Here is a 24917-nt window from a genome sequence, read left to right on the forward strand (position 1 = left end):
ATTTTGTTTGTTTGTTTTCATAAAACCAATTCAGTTTTATTTATTAGTTCAATAGTTTTCTTAATTTCAATTTCATTAATGTCTCCTTTGAGTTTCAGAATTTCTAATTTGGTTTTTAATTGGGGTTTTTAATTTGTTCTTTTTCTAGTTTTTGTAGTTGCATGCCAATTCATTGATCTTCTCTTTCTCTATTTTATTCATGTATATAAAATTTTCCCTAAGAACTGAAAATTAATACAATTCCGAGGTATTACCACCTTACACCCCTCAGTTGACTAAAATGACAGGAAAAGATAATGATAAATGTTGGAAGGGATGTGGAAAACCAGTGACATCAATTCATTGTTGATGGAGTTGGGAAAGGATCCAACCATTCTGGAGAGCAATCTGGAACTATGTCCAAAGGGCTATCAAATTGCATACCAGCAGTGCTGCTACTAGAGTTTATGTCCCAAGGAAATCATAAAGAAGGGAAAATTATCCATGCAAAACTGTTTATAGCAGTTCTTTTTGTGGTGACAAAAAATTGGAAAATGTGTGGATGCCCATCAACTGAAGAATGGATGAACAAGTTGTGATATATGAAGATAATGGAATATTATTGTTCTATAAAAGATGATGAACAAGCTGATTTTAGAAAGGCCTGGAAAGATTTGCATGAATTGATGCTGAATGGAACAAGCAGAAGCAAGAATTTTTTATATACAATAATAACAAGAATTACAATGGTCAACTATTAAAGACTTGGTTCTTCTTAGTGCTTCAGTGATCCAAGGCAATCCCAGTAGACTTTGGACAGAAAATGCATCTGCATCCAGAAAAAGAACTAAAGAGACTGAATGTAAGATCAAAAAGAAAAAAAAAAAGAGAGAACTAAAACAAAATGCAAGCAAACATCAACAAAAAGAGTGAAAATGCTTTGTTGTGATCCACATTCAGTTCCCATAGTCCTTTCTCTGGATACAGATTGCTCTCTCCACCACAAGATCATTGGAACTAGCCTGAATCATCTCATTGTTGAAAAAATCCATTTCCATCAAAATTGGTCATTGTATAATCTTGTTGTTGTCATGTACAATAATCTCTTGGTTCTTTTTTTTTAATATTTTATTTTATTTTATAATCACTTTATATTGACAGAATCCATGCCAGGGTAATTTTTTTACAACATTATCCCTTGCACTCACTTCTGTTCCAATTTTTCCCCTCCCTCCCTCCACCCCCTCCCCTAGATGGCAAGCAGTCCTATATATGTTAGATATGTTGCAGTATATCCTAGATACAATATATGTTTGCAGAACCGAGCAGTTCTCTTGTTGCACAGGGAGAATTGGATTCAGAAGGTAAAAACAACTCGGAAAAAAAAACAAAAATGCAAATAGTTCACATTCGTTTCCCAATGTTCTTTTTGAGGTGTAGCTGCTTCTGTCCATCATTTATCAATTGAAACTGAGTCTTTGTCAAAGAAATCCACTTCTGTCAGAATACATCCTCATACAATATCGTTGTCGAAGTGTAAAGTGATCTCCTGGTTCTGCTCATTTCACTTAGCATCAGTTCATGTAAGTTTCTCCAAGCCTCTCTGTATTCATCCTGCTGGTCATTTCTTACGGAACAATAATATTCCATAACATTCATATACCACAATTTACCCAGCCATTCTCCAATTGATGGGCATCCATTCATTTTCCAGTTTCTAGCCACTACAAACAGGGCTGCCACAAACACTTTGGCACATACAGGTCCCTTTCCCTTCTTTAGTATTTCTTTGGGATATAAGCCCAATAGAAACACTGCTGGATCAAAGGGTATGCACATTTTGATAACTTTTTGGGCATAATTCCAGATTGCTCTCCAGAATGGTTGGGTTCGTTCACAACTCCACCAACAATACATCAGTGTCCCAGTTTTCCCGCATCCCCTCCAACATTCATCGTTATTTTTTCCTGTCATCTTAGCCAATCTGACAGGTGTGTAGTGGTATCTCAGAGTTGTCTTAATTTGCATTTCTATTATTTGCAATAATTAAAATGCATTAAATTGCATTTCTCTGATCAATAATGATTTGGAACACTCTTTCATATGAGTGGTAATAGTTTCAATTTCATCATCTGAAAATTGTCTGTTCATATCCTTTGACCATTTATCAATTGGAGAATGGCTTGATTTCTTATAAATTTGAGTCAGTTCTCTATATATTTTGGAAATGAGGCCTTTATCAGAACCTTTAACTGTGAAGATGTTTTCCCAGTTTGTTGCTTCCCTTCTAATCTTGTTTGCATTAGTTTTGTTTGTACAAAGGCTTTTTAATTTGATATAATCAAAATTTTCTATTTTGTGATCGGTAATAGTCTCTAGTTCATCTTTGGTCACAAATTTCTTTCTCCTCCACAAGTCTGAGAGATAAACTATCCTATATTCCTCCAATTTATTTATAATCTCGTTCTTTATGCCTAAGTCATGGACTCATTTCGATCTTATCTTGGTATATGGTGTTAAGTGTGGGTCCTTGCCTAATTTCTGCCATTGTAATTTCCAGTTATCCCAGCAGTTTTTATCGAATAATGAATTCTTATCCCAAAAGTTAGGATCTTTGGGTTTGTCAAACACTAGATTGCTATAGTTGACTATTCTGTCTTGTGAACCTAACCTTTTCCACTGATCAACTAATCTATTTCTTAGCCAATACCAAATGGTTTTGGTGACTGCTGCTTTATAATATAATTTTAGATCAGGTACAGTTAGGCCACCTTCATTTGATTTTTTTTTCATTAATTCCCTTGAGAGTCTCGACTTTTTATTGTTCCATATGAATTTTGTTGTTATTTTTTCTAGATCATTAAAATATTTTCTTGGAAGTCTGATTGGTATAGCACTAAATAAATAGATTAGTTTAGGGAGTATTGTCATCTTTATTATGTTCGCTCGGCCTATCCAAGAGCACTTAATATTTTTCCAATTATTTAAGTCTGACTTTATTTGTGTGGAAACTTTTTTGTAATTTTGTTCATATAATTCCTGACTTTCCTTTGGTAGATAGATTCCCAAATATTTTATGCTATCAATAGTTATTCTGAATGGAATTTCTCTTTGTATCTCTTGCTATTGGATTTTGTTGGTGATGTATAAAAATGCTGAGGATTTATGGGGATTTATTTTGTATCCAGCTACTTTGCTAAAATTGTGAATTATTTCTAATAGCTTTTTAGTAGAATCTCTAGGGTTCTCTAGGTATACCATCATATCATCTGCAAAGAGTAATAGTTTGGTTTCCTCATTGCCTACTCTAATTCCTTTAATATCTTTCTTGACTCTTATTGCAGAGGCTAGTGTTTCTAATACAATATTGAATAATAATGGTGATAGTGGGCTAATCTCTTGGTTCTACTCACTTCACTCAGCATCAGTTCGTGTAAGTCTCTCTAGGCCTTTCTGAAATCATCTTGTTTCTTATACAACAATAATATATACAATAATTTATTTAGCCATTCTCCAACTGATGGACATCCACTTAGTTTCCAGTTTCTTGCCACTATAAAAAGGGCTACTATAAACATTTTTGCACATATGGGTCCTTTTCCCTTTTAAGATCTCTTTGGGATATAATTCTAGTAGAAATACTACTGGATCAAAGGGTATGCACAGTATGATAGCCCTTTGGGCATAGTTCCAAATTGCTCTCCAGAATTGCACATGGTTAACCTGTAGTGGATTGCTTGCTCTGTAGGCGAGGAGGAAGGGATAGAGAAAAATTTGAATATAAGGTTTTGCAAAGATGAATGTTGAAAACTATCTTTGCATGTATTTGGAAAAATAAATAGTTATTGTTCTCATTAAATGTATGTATGTGTATATATATATATATACACATATATATGTATGTATGTATGTGTATGTACATAAAACTAGACAAGAGCTCCTGAGAAAACTGGAAAATATCTGTCAGAAATTGTTTACATCAATATTTTACATCATAAGCTATAATAAATTCAAAATTAATATATGTGATCTAATGTTAAGATCATACCAAAATAAATAGAAGAGAAACAATCAGGTACCTTTTATAACTACTGTAGGGAGTACATTCCTAAACAAATAAAAGGTAAAAGTGATTAAAAAGATAAAATTATTTTAATGATATGAATTTTAAAACTTGGAGAAATAAAATTAACACAGCTAGGTTAAGAGTGGATGTGATTAACATAGCCTTTACACTCTTTCTGTTTTTTTTTTTTTTTTTCTTCCCAGGTTATTTTTAGTTTCTTTCTAAATCTGATTTTTCTTGTGCAACAAGAGAACTATATAAATATGTACACATATATTGTATTTAAGATATACTTTAACATATTTAAGATGTATGAGAGTACCTGCCATCTAGGGGAGGGGTAGAGGGAAGGAGAGGAAAAGTTGGAACAGAAGTTTTTGCAAGGGTCAATGTTGAAAAATTACTCATGCATATGTTTTGTCAATAAAAAGCTATTAAAAAAAAAAAAAAGAATGGATGTGATCCATATTGAATCTGGCATGTATTTCGGCATATTTGGCATGTATTGGACTGCCTGCTGGGTGGGGAAAAGAAGGGGAAAATTTTCCACAGGGCGTTATGCAGGGGTCAATGTTGGAAAAATTACCCATTCATGTGCTTTGTGAATAAAAAGCTTTCATTAAAAAAAAAAGAATGAATGTGACCAACTAGGGAGAAAAAAAAATCTTTGAATCAAATCTAATAAGGGTTTGTTTTCTAAGAAATACCTAATATATAAGACCTTAATGTACAAGATCCCTAAATAGGTGATCAAAGAACACCAACACACAGCTCACAAAAAAACCCTACAAACTATTAGTCACCATATGAAAGGATGCTCTGAATCTCTCATATGACATGCCAAAAAAAATTCATAGGTTTTTCACCATACATCCAACAAATTCACAAATATGATAAAAGATATACTTAGTATTAGAGGAATTGTGGGAAAACAGGCACAGTTATTATATAATTAGATAACACAGCAGATAAAAGTGCTGAGCCTGGAATCAGGAAAAGTATCTTTCTGAGTTCAAATCTGACTTTAGACACTTACTCGCTGTGTGACTTTGGACAAATCACTTAAGGTCTTTATTCTTTAGTTTTTTCATCTGTAAAATGAGCCAGAGAAGGAAATGGTAAATCATTCCATTATCTTTGCCAAGAAAACTCCAAATGTGTTGGATTAAATTTAATGAAATTGTTAAATAATAACAAACTTCATGTCTTAATATTTGCAAATTAAGACAGGAAAAGATTGGAGGAGATGTGGGAAAACTGGGACATTATTGCATTATTGATGGAGTTTTGATCTGATCCAACCATTTTGGAGAGCAATTTGGAACTATGTCAAAAAGGCTATCAAACTACATTCCCTTTGTTCCAGAAGTTTCTCTACTGGTCTGTATCCCAGAGATAATAAAAGAGAGAAAAGGATCTATGTACAAAAATGTTTGTAGCAGCCTTTTTTGTAGTGGCACAGAGAACTCATCAACCAATTTAGTTTGATACTGACTTCAAGGAAATTGGTTCAGTCAAGAACTAAATCAGAAGAACCTGGTTAACTGTGTAGACTGCCCAGCTCAAAGGCAGAAAGTTATCTGGCTCCCTCTTAGAGTAATGACTCTAAGAGGGGAGACTTTCCTGAAGCCACAAATAAATGTTTGAGATCTCTTACAAAATCAGTGAGGTGTATTTTATACATAAATAATTTTGTTGTTGCTCAGTTGTTTCAGTCATGGCTTTTTTGGGGCAAAGATGGAGTGGTTTGTCATTTCATTCTCCAGCTCATTTTAAAAATGAAGAACTGAGGCAAACGCAACTAAAATGACTTGCTTGATTCCAGTCCAGCACTCTACCGTTGCACTACCTAGTAGTTCCAAAACTTATTTAAATAAAAATTAACACTTAATATATTACTCCAGCACACTAGGTTATCATCTGATAGAATTGTTTATAAAAATCATCACTAGCATTTTATGCAACAGATAAAATTCAGTATAAACCAGTGTTTGAAAGTGTGCTTCAGCAACCAGGTTTCTAAATTACATGTAGGATGTATTATATATACATACCATGATAAAAGAAGAATCACCATAGTATACCAACAAATAAAAATAACAACAAAAAAGCCCTCAAAGTAGTAATAATGATATCAATAAGCCTACATAAAATCCTACAAAACATTATGTGCATTAATTTATATATGGAAAAATTCATTTTTATTAGTATACAAATAAACAGCAAAACAAGGCATATCTAACAGAAATTTGTTGTTATACTATATGGCAAATATCATCATATACATCATAATAAACAGCAAAGTAAAAAAGCAGAATCATAATTCTGAAACATAGTTTGGTTTTTTTGTTTGTTTTTTTATAATAACTTTTTATTGACAGAACCAATGCCAGGGTAAATTTTTTACAACATTATCCCTTGCACTCACTTTTGTTCTGATTTTTCCCCTCCCTCCCTCTATCCCCTCCCCTAGATGGCAAGCAGTTCTATGTATGTTAAATATGTTGCAGTATATCCTAGATACAATATATGTATGCAGAGCCAAACAGTTTTCTTGTTGCACAGGGAGAATTGGATTCAGAAGGTAAAAATAACCCGGGAAGAAAAACAAAAATGCAAGTAGTTTATATTCATTTCCCAGTGTTCTTTCTTTGGGTGTAGCTGCTTCTGTCCATCATTGATCAATTGAAACTGAGTTAGATCTCTTTTGAAACTTGTAGTTTTTAACATGTACATAAATATATCATATTTCCTGCCCTTCCAGTGGATGAGAAAAGGGTTGGAGGGAGAGAATTTGGAATTGAACTTTTAAGAAACTGAATGTTAAAATAAATAAAACTTAAAAAAAAAAAAAACCCTGTGCATCAATAAAGGTATGCAAGACATATAGTATAGGGCTAACATTAGTACTGTCCTCTGAGTAACCACTTTTCTAGTTTTACCTGTATGTTAGTTGGGTCACAAATTGGATGGTTCTAGCCCTCTTATGACATGTTTTCCTTTCTGCCCCTTTCTGCAGCAGTAGCTTAATGTTATGGCCTCTTCCTCATTATAATATACAGCCATCATAAATGGCTAGGGCCATACCTAGGTACTGGTATACCTTATTTTATTATAGTTCACTTTATTGTACTTCACAAATATTGCATATTTTAAAAATTGAAGGTTTGGGGCAACCCTTCCTCAAATGGCTCTATTGATACCATTGTCTCAACAGTATGTGCTCACATTGTCGCTGTTATTTTTTGGTAATTCTTGTAATATATCAAATTTTTTCATTATTATTATATCTGTTGTGGTGATCTGTGACTAGTGATCTTTGATGTTACCATTTCCCCTCAATAGTATATTCTTTTTCCAAATATATGTAGCTGTAATGTCCGCATTAGCTCTCTGGAGGATCTCTGGACGAGCCTTGGTCTTAGATGGAAGGGTGATGAAGACAGGAGAGCCAACAGGAGGATTTCTGTTTCTGTCTCCATCTTCTCTGTCTCCTCTGTGTCTGAGTCCTCGTCCCAGTATGAGTGTGAGTTTGTGCTTGAGTTTGAGTCTTCTCTGAGTATTTGTCTCCAGTCCTCTCAGCTTTTAAATACCTCAGTCTGATTACATCGTTACATTACACTGAGTATATGCCAACTAGAATGATTACATCATTACAGCAAACTAGAGTGATTACATCATTATATCACACTAAGTATATGTGAACTAGAAAACCATTATCTCATCAATCACACTGAGTAAATACCCTGCTGTTAAGTATCCCTTGCTTCAAGTAGAACACAGGTGGTCACGCCCTCCCTGAGTTCTCAGGGAGGGAGGTGAGAAATTCCAAAGGGAAAATGGGGAGCCAAACCAGATATTTTTAGCAGGTTTTCTCAGGGCTGAAGGGTCTTATACCTCACTCAGAGTTTCCCCACTATCTGCAGCCCTCTACATGTAGAGATAGTTTTCAACATTCATTTTTGTAAAATTTAGTGTTCCAAGTTTTTTCTCCTTCTCTTCCTTATTTCTCCCCTCCCCAAGATAGCAAATAATCTGATTATATTATGCATGTACAGTCCTTTTAAACATATTTTCCTATTTGTCATTTACACAAGAAAAATAATATCAAAAAAAGGAAAAAACCATGAGAAAGAAAAAACATAAAAAAAGGAAAAAACCATGAGAAAGAAAAAACATAAAAAAAGAAGTGAATATACTATGTTTCAATTTATATTCAGTCTCTATAGTTCTTTCTCTGGATGTGGATGGCATTTTGCATCCCAAATTTATTGGAATTAGCCCGGATCGCTGCACTGCTGAGAAGGACTAAGTTTATCATAGTTGATCATCACATAATCTTGTTATTATTATGTACAATATTCTCCTGGTTCTGCTCACTTTGCTCAGCATCAGTTCATGTAAGTCTTTCCAGGTTTTTCTGGATTGATGTTATTGTTATAATTATTTTGAACTGAGTCTATATAAATTGGAGAACTTAATTTGTTGTATGTGTTCTGATCATTCTAGTGACTGTCTCAGTTTGTCTGTCTGTCTGTCTTTCTCTTTGAACCTCCTTATTCCCTGAGACACAATGATAATGAAATTAGGCCAATTAGTGATCATACAATGGCCCCTAAATATTTTAGTGAAATGAAGAATCAATTCAAGCCTCAAGCTTTATTGTTCTCTCTCTTTTTTTAAATTGCCACAGACTCTTTAACGTTCAGCAGCCACCCTGTTCAATCAGTAGCCATCAACATTGAGGTGAGACTTTCTACCAGCAAAAAGATTATGACTCACTGAAATCTCAGATGAGAGTTAGCACTTTTAGCAATAAAGTAGTTTTAAATTAAGATATGTACATTTTTTAGACTTCATACTATTGCATATTTAATAAACAACAGTATGATGCAAACTTAATATTTATATGTACTAAGAAGACAAAAAAATCCATGTGACTTGCTTTATTGCAATGTTTATTGCCAATGGTCTGAAACCAAAACTTCAATATCTTCAAAGTATGCCTGTCCTTGAGAGTGTGGCAAAATACCTGCCATAGGTGCACAGGACATCATCAGGTTGGGACCTGTAACACAAAGAGAGTCCAATTTCAGATTCAGGATTGTTTAAGAAGGGACCAGAGCCCAGACTTGTCCTTGAAGCTCTTTTGTGAGGATATCAGAAACTCACCATGAATGGTGAACATAAGGAAAAAATACTATGGATTAAAAGGGACACAACAGGTAAATAAATCCAGAAGAAGATACTAATTCCATTGCAACCCCAGTAGAGTTTCAGAGAAAAGGATGACCTGGACATATTGACTACAAAAAAGTACCCTGGTAAAATGAAACAAGTGATACAAAATAAAATAGAAGCTTTGAAAGAAGCAGGATTCTTGGCTCAGTAAGAGGGGAAATGAAATTTAATTTTTTACTTATAGAAACATTCAAAAGCATTCTTATGATGCTCTAAAGGTTAATTATGGGCCAAAGACCTATGGTACATCTTAATTACTCAGTGCTGATGGAGCCATATTGATTAGTGCAAAGAACATGATCCTGGAAAAAGGGACTGAACACAGCATTCTCTCTTTTTTTCTTTTCTTTTCTTTTCTTTTTTTTTTTTTTTTTTGGAATCTTTTTATTTTCAAAACATATGCATGGATAATTTTTCAACATTGACCTTTACAAAACCTTGTGTTCCAAATTTTTCCCTCCTTCCCCCATCCCCTCCCCTAGATGGCAGGTAATCCAATATATGTTAAACATTGAACATTACATTCTCAACCAGCGCTGAAGCCATTGTTTACCTGAGGTTGAAATCAATTCCTTGCTAGATGAGCTTCCAACTAAAGAAGAGATTTTGAATGCCAGAATTAGGCTCTTCTATGGCAAAACACCTGGTAGCTCTATGCAATGGTTGTCCCTCTGCCCAAGGCCTTTGATGCTGTCAGTGGTGAGAGCTTATGGAAGATGATGGCAAAATTTGGTGGCCTGGAGAAGTCATCAGTATGATGCATTCACTCCACAGCGGGGTGCTTGCCCCCTTTTAGATGATGGATGATGGTCTTGCACTTTCCCAGACACCAACAGAGTGAAGCAAGGCTATCTGCTTTTTTGCCAACTTTTCCCAGCAATGTGGTTGGATGCCTTCAACAAGCAAGGTCAGCTGCTGCACGGACAACCTGCAAACTCTGTAAGCCACGCCTCCAAGTGGAGGGCAAGTTGGTGCACGACTTTTTATTCACAGATGCCTGTGAACTCAGGGCAGCTCTGAGACGGGCAGGTGACCGGGTGCGGGTCGGTTCTCTGTCGCTTGTGCTAATTTTGGCCAAGAAAACGCCACCAGCCATCACCCCCCATTATCTACATGTGCAATCACATCGCAATAATGTGAACATTTCTAAAGCCGTGGAAAACGACCCTCCGTTTGGCGGCTACTTCCAGAGGCGTTCACAGAGATTGACCGACATGCATTGCTAGCTCGGTTGGTAGAAAGGCTGAGAAAAAGCACAGGCGAGAAGAGGTGTTGACTGTCTGCGAAGCTGATGGTCTCCAGAGCTGTGCTGCTCTAATTGTGGTGGGCCTGTGGAACTCGGGCTGGGGCACTCCGGAAACGCAATCAGTTCCGTCTGACCTGTTTTAGCTTGGCAAAATGGGGCTCCGGGCCCAGGGCCGGGCTGGCCACGCAGTGCTAAGCCTGTGCTTGCCTAGAAGACTGTTTTGTGGAGAGCTCCCACGAGGCAAGCACTCACAAGGACGCTCCCAGTCTCCCAACAACTTTAGGACTGATTGTATGGCATGGGAGTTATTGGTGATCTCTGCCAGGGGTGAGACTGTAATCAAAAGTCCACTTAACAAAAGGCCCGCTAGAAACTGAGAGGATCCTTTCAGAAGTAGCTAAACTCCCAGATTGTATTCGGTAATTCAGCTCCTGGTCAAGGACCTTCTAGCTACCCAGGACCTCATCACTGCTACAAATGTTTTGGTGTTCAGGATGACTTTCTTTTAATTAATGTCTCTTTGGGGTATGTCTAATAGAGTAATCTCTGGATTACTCAACGGGCATGAACACTTTATAGTCTATTTGAATAATTGCTTTCCAAAATATCTTATTGATTCTTAGCTCCATCAATAATGTACTGGTATACTTATCTTTGCACAACACTTCCAATAACATTTCCATCTCCTATTACTTTTGCCAGTTTGTTGGGTGAGATGAAACTGGAAAATAGTTTTGATTTACATTTATCTTACTGGTGAAGAATTAATTATGTCTGAATACAGATTGAAACATACCTTTTTTTTTAACTTTATTTTTTCTTGAGGGCTTTTTTTTGGGGGAAAAACTGTATAACATGACTTTTAGGGAAATATTTTATATAACTTCACATGTGCCTTAATGGGGGGTGGGAAGCAAGGAGGAAGAAAGTGAAGTTTTAAAAAAGTTTTAAAAACAAATGTAAAAAATTGTTTTACATGTAACTGGGAAAAATAAAAATATTTTTAAAAATTTTGTTCATATCCCTTGACCACTTATTCGTTGACAAAATAATCTGTTTATTAAATCTTGTTTAATAATTGAACAAACTTCTTCCTATAAGCTTTTACATGTCTCCATATCAAGTTCCTGATCTAAGATTTAAATACACATCAAGTTAATGGCTCTACTATTTATAGTCACAAAAAATAAAATATGATGTAAATAATTATTTACAATGCATCAAATATAACAATTATAACCAAAGTTACTTTTAATCACTGTTATAGACTTTTCAGTTCTGCGAACAGTTATCAATTCTCTCAACCAGAGTCTGTCAAGAATTCTCTTTGAAATGTTTTTGTAAAGGGAAGACAGTTCCCTCAGGAAAGAAGTTCTCTTCATCCTTTTTCTTTCTGTATCCCTAGCAATCTCTTCTATCATGTCAGGTTAACAGTTTCTCCAGAATGACTGTCCAATTAAACTGTCCAAACTGCCAATCTTTTAAGATTCTATTTCCACTCAATAATATTGTAACAGACTCCATAGTCTTTGTAGGAGAGGCTGTATGGAAACTGGTTACAAACACTCCCTCTCCCCTTCCCACCCTTTCCCATCTAGCAGAGAGAAGCTCTTGAGGCAGAAATGAAGCATATCAAGAAAAGGAGTGATTGCATACCCATGAAGACACCTGCCACTTGTCACACAACCAAACTGTCTGGGACCGTGAGGAATCCAGAATTGTTTCTTTGGTTGGGAGATCCTACAGACCTCTAGTCTGCAGCAACCTCTGCCTTCACTTGTGAGGACCACACAATTCCTAGTTATTCCTTATATATAGATACTTTATCTATGGGAATTAATTTTTGAATGATTTCTTTTGGCTGTTACTTCTCTATTATTGAAATTTGTTTTTATTTTTGAAAGATTATTTTAATTCTCTTATGCCTAGAATTAATGATGTTAAGCTTGATATGGTGATACAGGTCACTTTGCTGTTATGCAAAATGTTTTGATGTAATTATTTAATGCTTAATGTTAAAGCGACATTGTTTAGAGGTTTTGATTCACTTCATGTTATCTGCGTTATAATTTGCAATGTTTGTAATTAAATTTTTTCCCTCAGAATCTTGGCAGTGATCTTTGCCCAGATGAAGTTATTTTGGTTGTATCATTGTTCCATTTAATGCATTTTATTTTTAAAGCTCTACTAAGCGCCTATCAGGTTGGCTAAGATGACAGGAAAAGATGATAAATGTTGAAGGGGATGTAAGAAAACCGGAACACTAATACATTGTGAGTGGAGTTGTGAAATGATCCAGAAATGATTATGGGGAGCAATTTGGAACTATGCCCAAAGGGCTAGCAAACTGTGAATACCCTTTGACTCAGCAATGCCATTACAGGGTCTGTATTCCAAGGAAATCATAGCGGGAAAAGGACCTACATGTGCAAAAATGTTTGTAGCCGCTTTTTGTGGTAGCAAAAAATTGGAAAAGGAGTAGATGCCCATCAATTGGGGAACGGCTGAACAAGTTGTGGTATGTGAAAGTAATGGAATATTGTTCTATTAAAAAATGAATAAGCTGATTTTAGAAAGATTTACATGAACTTGAGACAGAAAATGCATCTGCAATCAGAAAAAGAATGAAAAGAGACTGAATGTAAATCAACACATGGTATATTCATTTTTTCCCCCTCTCCCATGATTTTCCCCTCTTATTCTGATTTGTCTTTCCCAACATGATTCATAAAGCAAAGTATTAGAAAAATAAAATTTAAAAAATCTGCTAGGGTGTTTTGTGGGAGATCTGGGTTCCTCTGAGCTCTAGAACCTGCCACCTTTAAGCCAGAAATCTCTCCTTATTTATTGCTTTCTTTTCAAATTAATTACAAACATGCCAAATATAACCCATTAAAAAAAACCTTCACTTCCTTCAGCTACCATACCTTCGAGTTATTATCCTAGCTCCTTCCCCGCTTTCACATATAAATTCTTATCAAAAGCTACCTTTTATTTTGTTACCTGTTTATCTCACACTCTTTGATTCTTGCAATCTGCTTTTGGTCTTCCCAATTCAATTGAAGCTGTTATTTGCAAGGACAGAGTTCAGTTTGATCCAGGTAACAGCTGGAAGGAGGTTGGAACTGGAAACTCTCCCTGCCCCAATGACATTCAAGAATCCCAAGTTTCTTTGACAAATTAAGCAGTTCCCCATCCTGGGAATTTTTTTTTTAATTTTAAAATTGTTTTCTAAATACAAATAATGGTTTATGGTTTAAAAAGTAGTTTCATCAGAAAAAGTGTGTAGTTAGGCAAGCATTTCTTTCCATTTGACACATAAGGTAACAATCCCAGAAGGTCAAATACTTGCCCAAAGGATCGGACTGTGGGTTAGTAGCCAAAATACTTATTCCCAAATCAGAGAACTTGGATTTTATTTATGACTCCCTACTTAATACTTGTGCATCACCTAACAACTCATAAACTATTCTAAACCATTCTGTTCAATGAGTGAGGTGCACTAGATAACTTAGGCTCTTTCTAGCTAGGGTTTATCAAACTGAACCTTTAAAATATATCAATAAGACGTAACTAACTCCCTGGATAAAAAATGCTAGCATATCCAACTGCTTGGCAACTCTAGTTCTAACATTTCCTTATTCTAATCAATTTTGTGTTTCTGAGTTTGGCTCTAGGCACTTTCTCCAATTCTGGTAATTCAGTATAGTACAGTACTTCTCTGAGCAGGGCTAGGATGGGGAAACCTTAGTATTCCCTCCTTGGTTTCTCTGCCTCTTCTGCCACTTTGGAAAGTTTTCCCCCTCTAATCAGAGGCAATTAAATTTTTGTATATCATGGACCCTTTCTAGAAGACTAGTGAAGATCCTTTCTTAGAATAATGTTTTAAAATGCATTAAATGAGATACACTGTATTAAAAGTCAATTTTATTAAAATAACAATCAAAAATTTTTTTTAAAAAGCTCAATTTCCACATTAAGAACTACTACTCTAGTTCTTAGTAGACAAGTATTACTAGTTGTTGCTCCTGATTCCAAGCCGTCAAACCGTTTCCTGAAGCTTTCATCAACCTCTTGAAGGTGGTGGTAGTTTATCCAAGGACTCTGTTGTCTAGTTTCCATTGCTGGTCAATTTTCCTTTTTTTTTTTTTTTTGCAAATTACACTCTTAAGGGACCAGCTCTGTAATACTTTCTCTGGGTGAACACTTATTATTCTAGACTTTTTTCATACAACAAGATTTGCAGTATACTCCATTTCATTAAGCCTGCAAAGAAAGAGTCAGTTTCACAGCCTCAGATCTTTTACAACAGGGCTCCAGGAGACTAGAGGAACATCCTCTTCCTTACATCTTACTTGGGTTTCTCCCTCCAATTTCATGTAGGCTCATAATGACTTACTAATGATATTTTTCCTTTCCTTAGTTCCCTTCCCCAAAAGTACTTCACTTAACACAAATGTCTCACCATCTTCCAGACTTCTCTTTAGGCAAAGTTATTCAGAGCACCGGGCAGCTGTCCAGAAAAAGAAGAAAGGAATGCACTATCCTCCTGGTACCATATCAGGGAGATAAAGAAATGTAATTCCTATTACCTATAAAATTGACAATCAAATTCTGTTAAAACTGACCTCTCCTGCCTCAATTTATAAAAATCTATCAGGAATATGTCTAATGATAACAGCTTACCTTTTAGTCCTTTAAGATCTACAAAGCATTTTAAATACACATAAACACAGACATATACATATATGTCTTAAATTTGACCATCACAATAACTCTTTTACAAACAAAAAAGTTCAGACCAATCATACAATTAATGTCTGAGGCAAGCTCTGAACTGAGGGCTTTCTGATGCCAAGTTCAGCACTCCATCTACTATGCCCTAACATTGTGTAGCATAAAAGTACATATATAAGAAGGCCACTATTAAAAATTAAAAACTTGTACTGCTCTCTATTAGAGGCATGTTTTAATAACCATTGGTCATTTAAGCCACTGATTCTTTGAGGGTACTTCATTATCAACTAGACTTGTAAAAATTAAATCTAGGACATCTGATGTTTTTTGAATAAAAAAAAATCAAAAACGGGGCATTATGTCCATAATAAATATCTCAAAGCCCAGTGATCATGACTCCTTTTTTAAAATGTAAAAATTCTTTTTTTTTTTTTTTTCATTTTAGGTTTATCAAATTTAAACTGCCACCATTCAAATTTTATATAAGGAAAACTGTCACCAAGGTAAACAAGTGATATTTATTCATTATGTTCTTTAAAAATAAGTTATTGAGTTTTGATAGAATTATGCAGATTAATACTACCAATTGACACTAGATGTTTAAGTAGACTAGTTAATTCATTCTAGCAAAGTGTGATTTGTCATGATGCTAGTTGAGCAAGAAAGTAGTTTGGATGGAAAAGAAAACCAAAAAAATAAAAAACAAAACACACACAAAAAAATGTGCTCAAAAGCACATGCCTAGTTAGGAAATCAGTACCATATTTTTATGTGAAAAGCAACATATAATCATAAATAAAATTACAAGAACAAACATTTATACACAATCAACATTTAAAATTAAATACATGCTTTGGCCAAACACTGATCATTAATTCACTAAATTTGTTGAGTGGGAAATGAAAATTAGAAGGAAGAGGTAGGCTTTTCCTGACAACTTTATCATAGAAGTACAAAATTTTGTCTCAAGTAAGTTGAGTGTAAAAACAGTCTAGAAATTTAAGCATTTAGTCCAATCCCTGTATTGAGACTCCCAAGGATCCAGGACTTGCTCAAAGTCACATATAGGGACAGTGGCAGAGCCAAAACTAGACAGAAGTGAAATCCAAATTGGGCTGGTGCCATGTTACTGAAGAGTGCTACTCAAGCTACAAGAAGGTTGGTTCTCCCCCTTTTATATATAGGCTGTTCCAAGTAAAGAATGAGTGACATTTATTTTTCTCAAAATTACTTACAATACTCCTGAGAAGACTAGGGATAAGAGAAGACCTACTTTTGAGAAGGAGAAAGAAGGAATATCTGAATGAGTTACTTTTTTTTAAACCACTAGTATAGACAATATCTGATAACTTCTATGGAAGGTTTCATAATTATAATATAAATTGCCCTTAAATCAAGTTTAAAATGCTGATGTTTTATTTCACTTTTTAAGACAACAAAAGGATAATTATCAAGATTGTCACTGTAAAGGTCTTACTAGGTTTTTGTGGATTTACTATATTTTTAATATCTAAAATGTAGCTATAAACCAAATCATAAGAGGCATCACAAATTCCTTGATAATCTATGCAGCATTTTCACATGAGCAGCCAAAGAAAGTTTTATTTGTGCAAACTTGTTTCTTAGGGTTTATTTATACTTATATGATAACATATATCTTCCACTAAAGTCTACAATGCCAAGACAAAGTCATTATAAGTGGTTCTAGGTTGTAGAAAGTAATTCTACCAGTCTTATGATCTGATAGGTCCCTACCAAGCTGGAAAGTCATGAACTTTGTTTGTACATGTGTCATCCACAGAGCAACCAAGCTAAGTTCAGAGAAGTGAGGCTGCACACATGCTGGTAAATTTTTCTGTTAAAACAAGAAAACCCAAATTCTAACAACGAATCCAGGCAGCTAGAGCTTGCAATCTTTTTTTTTAGAGTGCTTACACCAATCAAATTAAGAATCATTTGAAATATAGTATCACGTTCATGTCTATTCTAGCTACAAAGAAACCTAAAAAAAAAAAAAAAAAACCTTAAACCTAGGAAGTTACTTTAATTTTTAGTCAGCTACATCTACTTTATGCTGAAATCCCAAACAATTCTCAATGACAAATAGATATGCATTCAGGGTAAACTGAAGGGGAGTTTAAAATGCTGAACCATATCTCAGTAGAAAACTAGACAGTTTTTCTAATCAAACAAGAACGTTCCCAAGTCCACCTGCTTCGTGTCTTGTAGGCAAATTTTCATGCAAATGACTAAAGAGCACTTGATTTGCTCTTTAATTAGATTATTAAAATTATGCTATGTTGATTCTTGTGGTTTTTTAGCTCCTTCTCTTGCTAATCTATCAGCTTCTTCATTGCCTGCAAACCCTGAATGACCAGGTACATGGATCTGTTGAAAGATGGGTTTAAATAATAAGTTAGTCATTGGTCAATAATATTACTTTTATTAATGAAAGAACCTTAAAAAGTATTGTGAATTAACACTAAATTTATGTCTACATGAAAAGTGTATTAACTTTTTGCAACTACTATTTTAATTTTTAAAAGATTAAATTATTTAGAAAGATTATATAAATACTTCAAGTAAACTGAACATAAGATCAAACGAAACACACTTAACTACTCACCCATTTTATGTCTATGCCTTGAATAAGTGTATCAAGCTTAACAAAGTCTTCTTTATTAATGACATCTTTTCCTGTGCTTGTTTTCCAGCCATTTTTCTTCCAGTCTTTAACCCAACTTGTTATACCTGAACAGTTAAAGTGTAACCAGTCATTATAACATTCACAAATAACTTCGTAGTGTTTTATCTTCAATTTCTTGAATTGTCAACTTTTCCAGGAATTTTCATAGCTTTGTCCTCAACATATCTTTTGGCATTCTACTATCTATAAGCCTCTAAGTCTATATACCCTTGCAAAAAATGTCCAGGTGATCAATGGATCAAAAGGCATTCCAGAACAGGTGAGAGTTGGGGTTAATTCTGTTCAAGATGAAGGATCCTTGGATGATCCCAATCATCCAAAAGATGAATTTAACTCACAAAAAAACCTCTTAACCAGGAAAAAATGTTTAATTTTTTCAGCATAAAAAATACTTTTAGTAGTCTGGTGAAATCGTGGACTTCTCAGAATAATGTTTTTAAGTGAATAAAACAAAAAGCAAAGAATTACAAAGGAAATCAATCATATTGAAAATATACATATTTTTAAGTTAGCAGGCCACAGACTAAGATTTCTTGCTCTAGACCAACCCTATTACCAGTTTGATATTTTGTGCTGAACTGTCCTCTTGGAAGAGCTTCAGGTAGTCATCTATACCTCTCTCTTAAAGATAAACAACTGTCTTAGTCTTTCTACATATAAGAATCACTATAAGAAACAAAATGATAGCTTACCATTTATAGTAAACATACTATCTGTGTAAAGAGCCAGCTTAGTGATGTTTTGATTCTTGGCTTGTTCGATTGCTTTACAGGCAGCCTTGAAGAGATATTTTCATAATTATATAATGAAAATATGGTTAACCTACAACAATACTTCATGTTTATAATGACTAAAATATTTTTCTCATCTAATACTGTACTAGGTTCACAGAAGTGATGATTCTTTTATCTGGAAGGGACTTTAGTCTCTAATCTATTACAGAATTTCTTGTTGTTTGTCATGTACTCTTTTGGCAGTCTGGTAAAGTCTATTCTTGGCAGAATGATAAGGTTCTTCTCAGAATATATCACTAAGTGCATAAAATAAAGTCAAAAAGGAAGTCAGTTACATTGAAACAGAGATGCTAAGAATCTTCAATCTAACTCAATCCCCTTATTTTACAAGTGAGGAAAAGGAAAGATTAAGTGACTCATAGTCATTTTATTTTCTATCTGATATGTCAGTAGTTTAAGTGGAAATAATATATATGAAAAAGTTTATGATTTTTTGGTAAAAAAGCCTTTTTCAGATTGTGTTTCCACATCCTAAGTTAATCTTCAAACATTCCAACTTTGGAAACTTAAAACATCTAATCTATAAAAATACAAGTCATTTCCCAATTTATAAATGGTCAAGGATATAGATAATTTTCAGATGACAAAATTGGATTATTCATCTTCTACGGATTATTTGAAAAAATGCTCTGAATCACTATTGATTAGAAAAATGCAAATTAAAACTCTGAGGTACCACACACCTCTCAGACTGGCTAAGATTACAGGAAAAGAGAATGATAAATATTAGAGAGAATGTGGGAAAACTAGGACACTAATTCATTGTTGGTGGAGTTGTGAAATGATCCTACCATTCTGGACAGCAATCTGAACTATGACCAAAAGGCCATCAAACTGTGCATACCCTTTGACTTAGCAATGCCATTACTGGGTCTGTATCCCAAGGAAATAATAAAGAAGGGAAAAGAACCCATGTGTGCAAAAATATTTATAGCAGTTCTTTTTCTGGTAGCAAAGAAATGGAAAATAAGTAGATGCCCATCAACTGGGGAATGACTGAACAAGCTATGTGGTATATGAAGATAATAGAATATTATTCTATAAAAAATGATGAACAATCTGACTTTAGAAAGACCTGGAACAATTTACATAAACTGCTGCTGAGTGAAACAAGCAGACCAGGAATACTTTGTACACAATAACAGCAAAAAAGTGCAAAGATCAATTATGAAAAACTTGGTTCTTCTCAGAGGTTCAGTGATTCAAGGCAATCCCAATACTTTGGACAGAAAGTGCATCTGCATCCAGAAAAAGAACTATGGAGACTGAATGTAAATCACATGCTATGTCCACTTTTTTCTGTGTGTGTATGTATTTTAATCTCTTCCATAGTTTTTCCCTTTTGCTCTGATTTTTGTCTCCCAACATGACTCATAAAGCAAAGTGCATTAAAAATGAACAGAAAGAAAAAAACCCACATCTAATCCTATTCTTTGTCCTCTCTGAAACTTCCATTATATCTACAACTCTTTTTTAGGCCCCTACCCATGCATTGGCTATAATCTCCCTTCTCTGACTAAACTTTTTTTTTTTAATTTAGTAAACCAACTAGCCCTAACATTCATCTAGTACTGAAGTCTCTTCTCTTTTCCTTATCCTATTGCAGATCGTACCTCGCCAAGCCCCAACCCTGGTTTACTCCAACAATGCCACTCTTACTTACAGTGCTAAATAGAACTGGAAGAAATCACAATTGTGCTCCCTGGATCTACTGGAAACTTAAAGTCATCATAGATCCTTATCTAAACTAAGATAACCAATATCTTCCCACTTTAATGGGAAACCTAGCCTCCCTTACCTCTCACTTACCGCACCCATCCAAGGCGGGGCCAGCTATGCGAGCTCTCCTCCCACCTTCCACAGCTGACACCTTTATTCCCTGGTAGCTATTGAAACAGTGCTCACCTGCCTTAAATCTTCTCCCTTCAATTCATTCTCTCCACCACTGCCAAAGGCCTGACTATGTCACTCTTCTACTCGGTAACCTCTGGATGCTATTACCAAAGAACAAATTAAAAAGTCCTCTATCTCACAGTTAAAGCCTTTTACAATCGGTCCCCTTCATATCTTTTCAGTCTTCTCACATTTTTGTCTTTTATGACCCACCTACAGGCCCCAACCTCCTCATATGTGGTACTCCTTACTTTTATACTATCTTCCATGCTTGCCATCTAGGGGAATTGGGGGGAGGGGGGAATTTGGAACACAAGATTTTGCAAGGATTAATGTTGAAAAATTATTCATGTATATGTTTTAAAAATAAAAAGCTCTAATTTAAAAAAAAAAAGAAAAAATGAAGATAAAGAAAAAAAGGCAAGGACTATTATTGTTCTCTTTTCTATCACAGTGTTTGGTGCTATGCCAGGCACATAGTGATAAATATTTAATAAAATACTTTTTGACTAAGTAAGTCTTTCTATACCTGAAATATTAGAGATAATCTAGGAAATACAGCACTAGATTTCATTTCATAATTAGTAAAGGAAAAACTAAATTATTAATCAGAGATCCACTAATTTCTTTAAATAATAATCTAAAAAGCATTCAAGATCGTGATAACTCATAACTTACATGTATTTCTGCTCTCTGATTTGTCTGTCGCCCAGGAAGTCTATCGCCCACATTTCTGCAAGAATGGAGAAAGAGAAGGAAGAAAAAGGAGGAAAGAAAAAGAAAAGGGAAGAAAAGAAAGGAAGGGAGAAAAAATTAAAAGTGAAAGATTAAGCATTCTTTAGGCATTATAAAGTGCTAGATAAAAATCTAACCTGTTTAAATACACATACACACATATATATAAAAGGATGCTGATATACACACTTGAGATGCAGCATGCTATAGAGCTGGCCTTGGAGTCAGAAGACCTGCCTCTGATCCTTGACAGGTCACTTAAAATTGAAGAAATGTTGATCTGCATTGACAGAGATTTCCTACCAAGGACTAGGCCAATTAAATTATAAATAACAGGTCAAAGATTATGTTTGTTTACTAACATCATATTAAATACTTTATATTAAGTATATGTAATACTATGAGAGAAGAACAGTGTGCCTTATTAAAAACTGGGAACACAGGACTTGAGCTGTGCAATCTTGGTAGGCCAACTCATTATTTGTAGATAGCTTTTTTAAAATAATTTTTTAATTATTAATTAAATTAAATTAATTAAAATATTTAAAATAAAATTAACAAACAAATAAATAAATAAATTTATCCTTAGCTGAATGGCTTTTAAATATTTCTTTCAGGTCCCATGCTTTCAAGACTGGGATTTGTGTGGCTCAATATTTTAACTATTTCACATATACTTGCACCAAAAATTCTTAAGAGCAATTCATGTTATATCCACTATTTTTGCAAAATATACCAAGGATAATTAGGAATTAATGCCAGAGCTAGATAACTTCATGCCCAAGGATCAATTCATTGGGTCAGGATTCCTAACTCTTTTTATGTCATATACTTCTTTCGCAATGTGATAAAGTTAATTCAAAATAACGTTTTGGTTTTTTTAATTCACAATTTAAAGAAATTATGTTAGAGTTTAGAATTAAGGGTTAGTGAAAAAAGATGTAATTTTTCCCTATCCAAATTAATTTACATAGCTTGAGAAATCTCTCTATGGATGCCCTAAACCCTTGCCTTAATGAAAGAGAAGTTTCAGAAAAACCTGGGAAGACTTGTATCACAGAACCAAGAGAACATTTTATATAACAGTAATATTGTAAAGATAAACAATTTTGAAACTTAGGAACTCTGATCAACACAATGGAAACAACCACATATCCAAAGGACTCATGGTGAAACATGCTATTCACCTTCAGATACAGAGATGACAGAGCACTGATAGAAGCATATTTTTTCTTTCCTTTTGGACACAACTAAGGAGAGAATTTGTTTTACTTGATTATACATATTTGTAATGGGCTCAGTTCTTCCTACCTATTGAATTAAAAAAACTGAAAATAAAACTAATCTTTAAAAACACTGCTCTGCTCGGGAGTATGTGAATCATTGAAGTAGATGATTAATTTTGGCACAAAGTGTTTTGACTAGAAATATTAACTTGCTATGCAAGGTTCGAAGGGAGAAAAGGAAAACTCTCAATCATATTTAAAATCTTTCTGAAGGTTAAAAACTTAATAATGTTGAACTGGAACAGTTTTATTTCTAACATTACTAGGTCTTTTAAAACAATAGTTGATCTTTTAGCTACATTGGGAGAAAGGAGGAACAAAGGAATTTACCTTTGCTTGTGTGGCAGGGATTATCATAAGTGCCAACTGGGGAAGACAGAGGTGTTCAATTTTACTTTTCCTCTGTGTTTTTTTGTTTGTTCGCTTTTACAAAAAGAAAGATCTTTTTACTTGAAATAATAATAGAAAAATGACTGATGTAGAGTTGAGACTCAGGAAGTGAGGTTATTATCACCTGGATCAAATTAATTGCATCCTTAGGTACCATTTGAGATGGAAAAGAGAAGATCTCTAATATAGTAGATGAGGTAAATATTGTGGATATAGTTTATCTAGATTTTAGCAAAGCTTCTGATAAGGTATCTGATACTACTATTGTATCTTGAATAAAATGTGAAACGATATGAATTAGATAATATGCAATTAGATGGATTCACAACTAGTTCCAAGACCAGTATCAAAGACTACTGATGAACTAATGGTTCATGTCAGCTCTGACAGGAGGTCTCCAGCTGTATCCTTCAAGGATCTCTGATTGGCCTTGTGCTGTTTAACTTGGATAAAGACATAGATGACTTGCTCATAAAATTTGCAGAAAACACAAAAATGGATCTTTTACAGGCTAGACCATTAGGCTAAATCTAACAACGTGAAATGTGGTATTATATTTGCTTTCAAAAAATCAACTTTACAAGTAAAAGATGAGGAGACAGGACAGATAACAGTTCTGGAAAAGATTAGGGAGTTGTATTGGACTGAAACCTTAAAGTCTGTAATGGACTGAGGCAGCTGGAAAAACTAATGTGATCTTGGGTTGTACTGAGAGACAGAAGCAAGAAGATGATAAGTCCATTGCACTGTGCCTTCATCAGATCTCATCTGGACTTGTGTTCATTGTTGTGTTCAGATCTGAGTGCCAAGACATTTCTTTTTTCTTTTTTTGGCTGAGGCACTTGGGGTTATACAGCCAGGAAGTATTAAATGTCTGCAGCCACATTTGAACTCAGATCCTCCTGATTTCAGGGCTAGTGTTCTAGCCACTGCACCATCTAGCTGCCCCATTAGTTGTTTTCAAGTATCAGAATTCTGTTCTAAAGAGTAGGGATCAGACTTGTTTTCACTGGCCCCAGAAGTCAGAACCAGGAGCTGTGGGTAAAGAAGCTGTAAAGAAACCATTTTAGACTTAATGTCAGGGAAAACTTCCCTAAGAATTAGAGCTACCCCAAAGTGGAATAGGATGCTTCCAGGTGGAAATTTCCCTCTTCTTAGAAGTCTTCAAGTGGAGGTTGGATGATCATTTGTCAAGTATGCTATTACAGGGATTCTTTTCTTCATACAGATTGAACTAGATAAAGTAGTAAGCCCTATTCCAGCTACCAAATTTTGTTATTCTGTAATATTACATCGTGCGTCGAGGTATGCAACTTCTGTATTTCATGTGATTTTTATTAATAACCAAGAATAAGAGAAACAAAATGACATATTTGCCCAGGGTCTCACAGCAACTAAGTGCTGAAGGTAGGATCTGAACTAAGGTCTCTCCAGAATCCCAGTTCAGTGCTCATACTTCTCAAACAATTACAGCATATTCTATAAGTCTTGACAAGCTTTAAAATGTCAAAACAACTGGGTTAAATGTGAATCTCAGAAACTGATGTAAGGTTTAAAGTAAAACCACATGTTACTTACAGAGGATGTCCTGGCCCCCAATAAACACCAATACCAGCTCGTGCTTTCCTCCTCCCATTACTGGAGCAGCAGCCATCTGTGTAAACTATAGCTGCATCTCCTGTGAAACCAAAAATCTGATCAATGTTACACAAGGGAAATTACTAATAACACAATTACTTTTCAAAAGTTCACTATCATTTCTAATGAGGAATTTTTATGATAACTGAATTCAACTTAAGACCAAGGAGAATAACCTCATTTTTCTATCTGGGGTTTCACTTTT

At 34.6% G+C, this 24917-nt stretch overlaps 1 protein-coding gene across 3 annotated transcripts in view; it reads right to left on the reverse strand.

Moving 5' to 3' along the window:
• Positions 1–6223: 6223 nt before the first annotated feature.
• The window catches only part of RNASEH1 (ribonuclease H1), a 31686-nt gene continuing 12992 nt past the window's right edge, over positions 6224–24917 (reverse strand). For 2 of the 3 annotated variants that reach the window (XM_051976051.1, XM_051976053.1), the window contains exons 4-8: positions 24653–24752; positions 21342–21396; positions 18669–18753; positions 17896–18020; positions 14443–17657 (exon numbers count right to left, since the gene is read on the reverse strand). In XM_051976051.1, coding sequence (XP_051832011.1) covers positions 17565–17657; positions 17896–18020; positions 18669–18753; positions 21342–21396; positions 24653–24752 — 458 coding nt within the window. In that variant the 3' untranslated portion in view covers positions 14443–17564. Of the gene's footprint in view, positions 9114–14442; positions 17658–17895; positions 18021–18668; positions 18754–21341; positions 21397–24652; positions 24753–24917 lie in introns of those variants that run through there. The other variant, XM_051976052.1, reaches the window with a different exon arrangement.

Source organism: Antechinus flavipes, chromosome 2 (genome assembly GCF_016432865.1).
Source record: "Antechinus flavipes isolate AdamAnt ecotype Samford, QLD, Australia chromosome 2, AdamAnt_v2, whole genome shotgun sequence".
Taxonomy (NCBI): domain Eukaryota; kingdom Metazoa; phylum Chordata; class Mammalia; order Dasyuromorphia; family Dasyuridae; genus Antechinus; species Antechinus flavipes.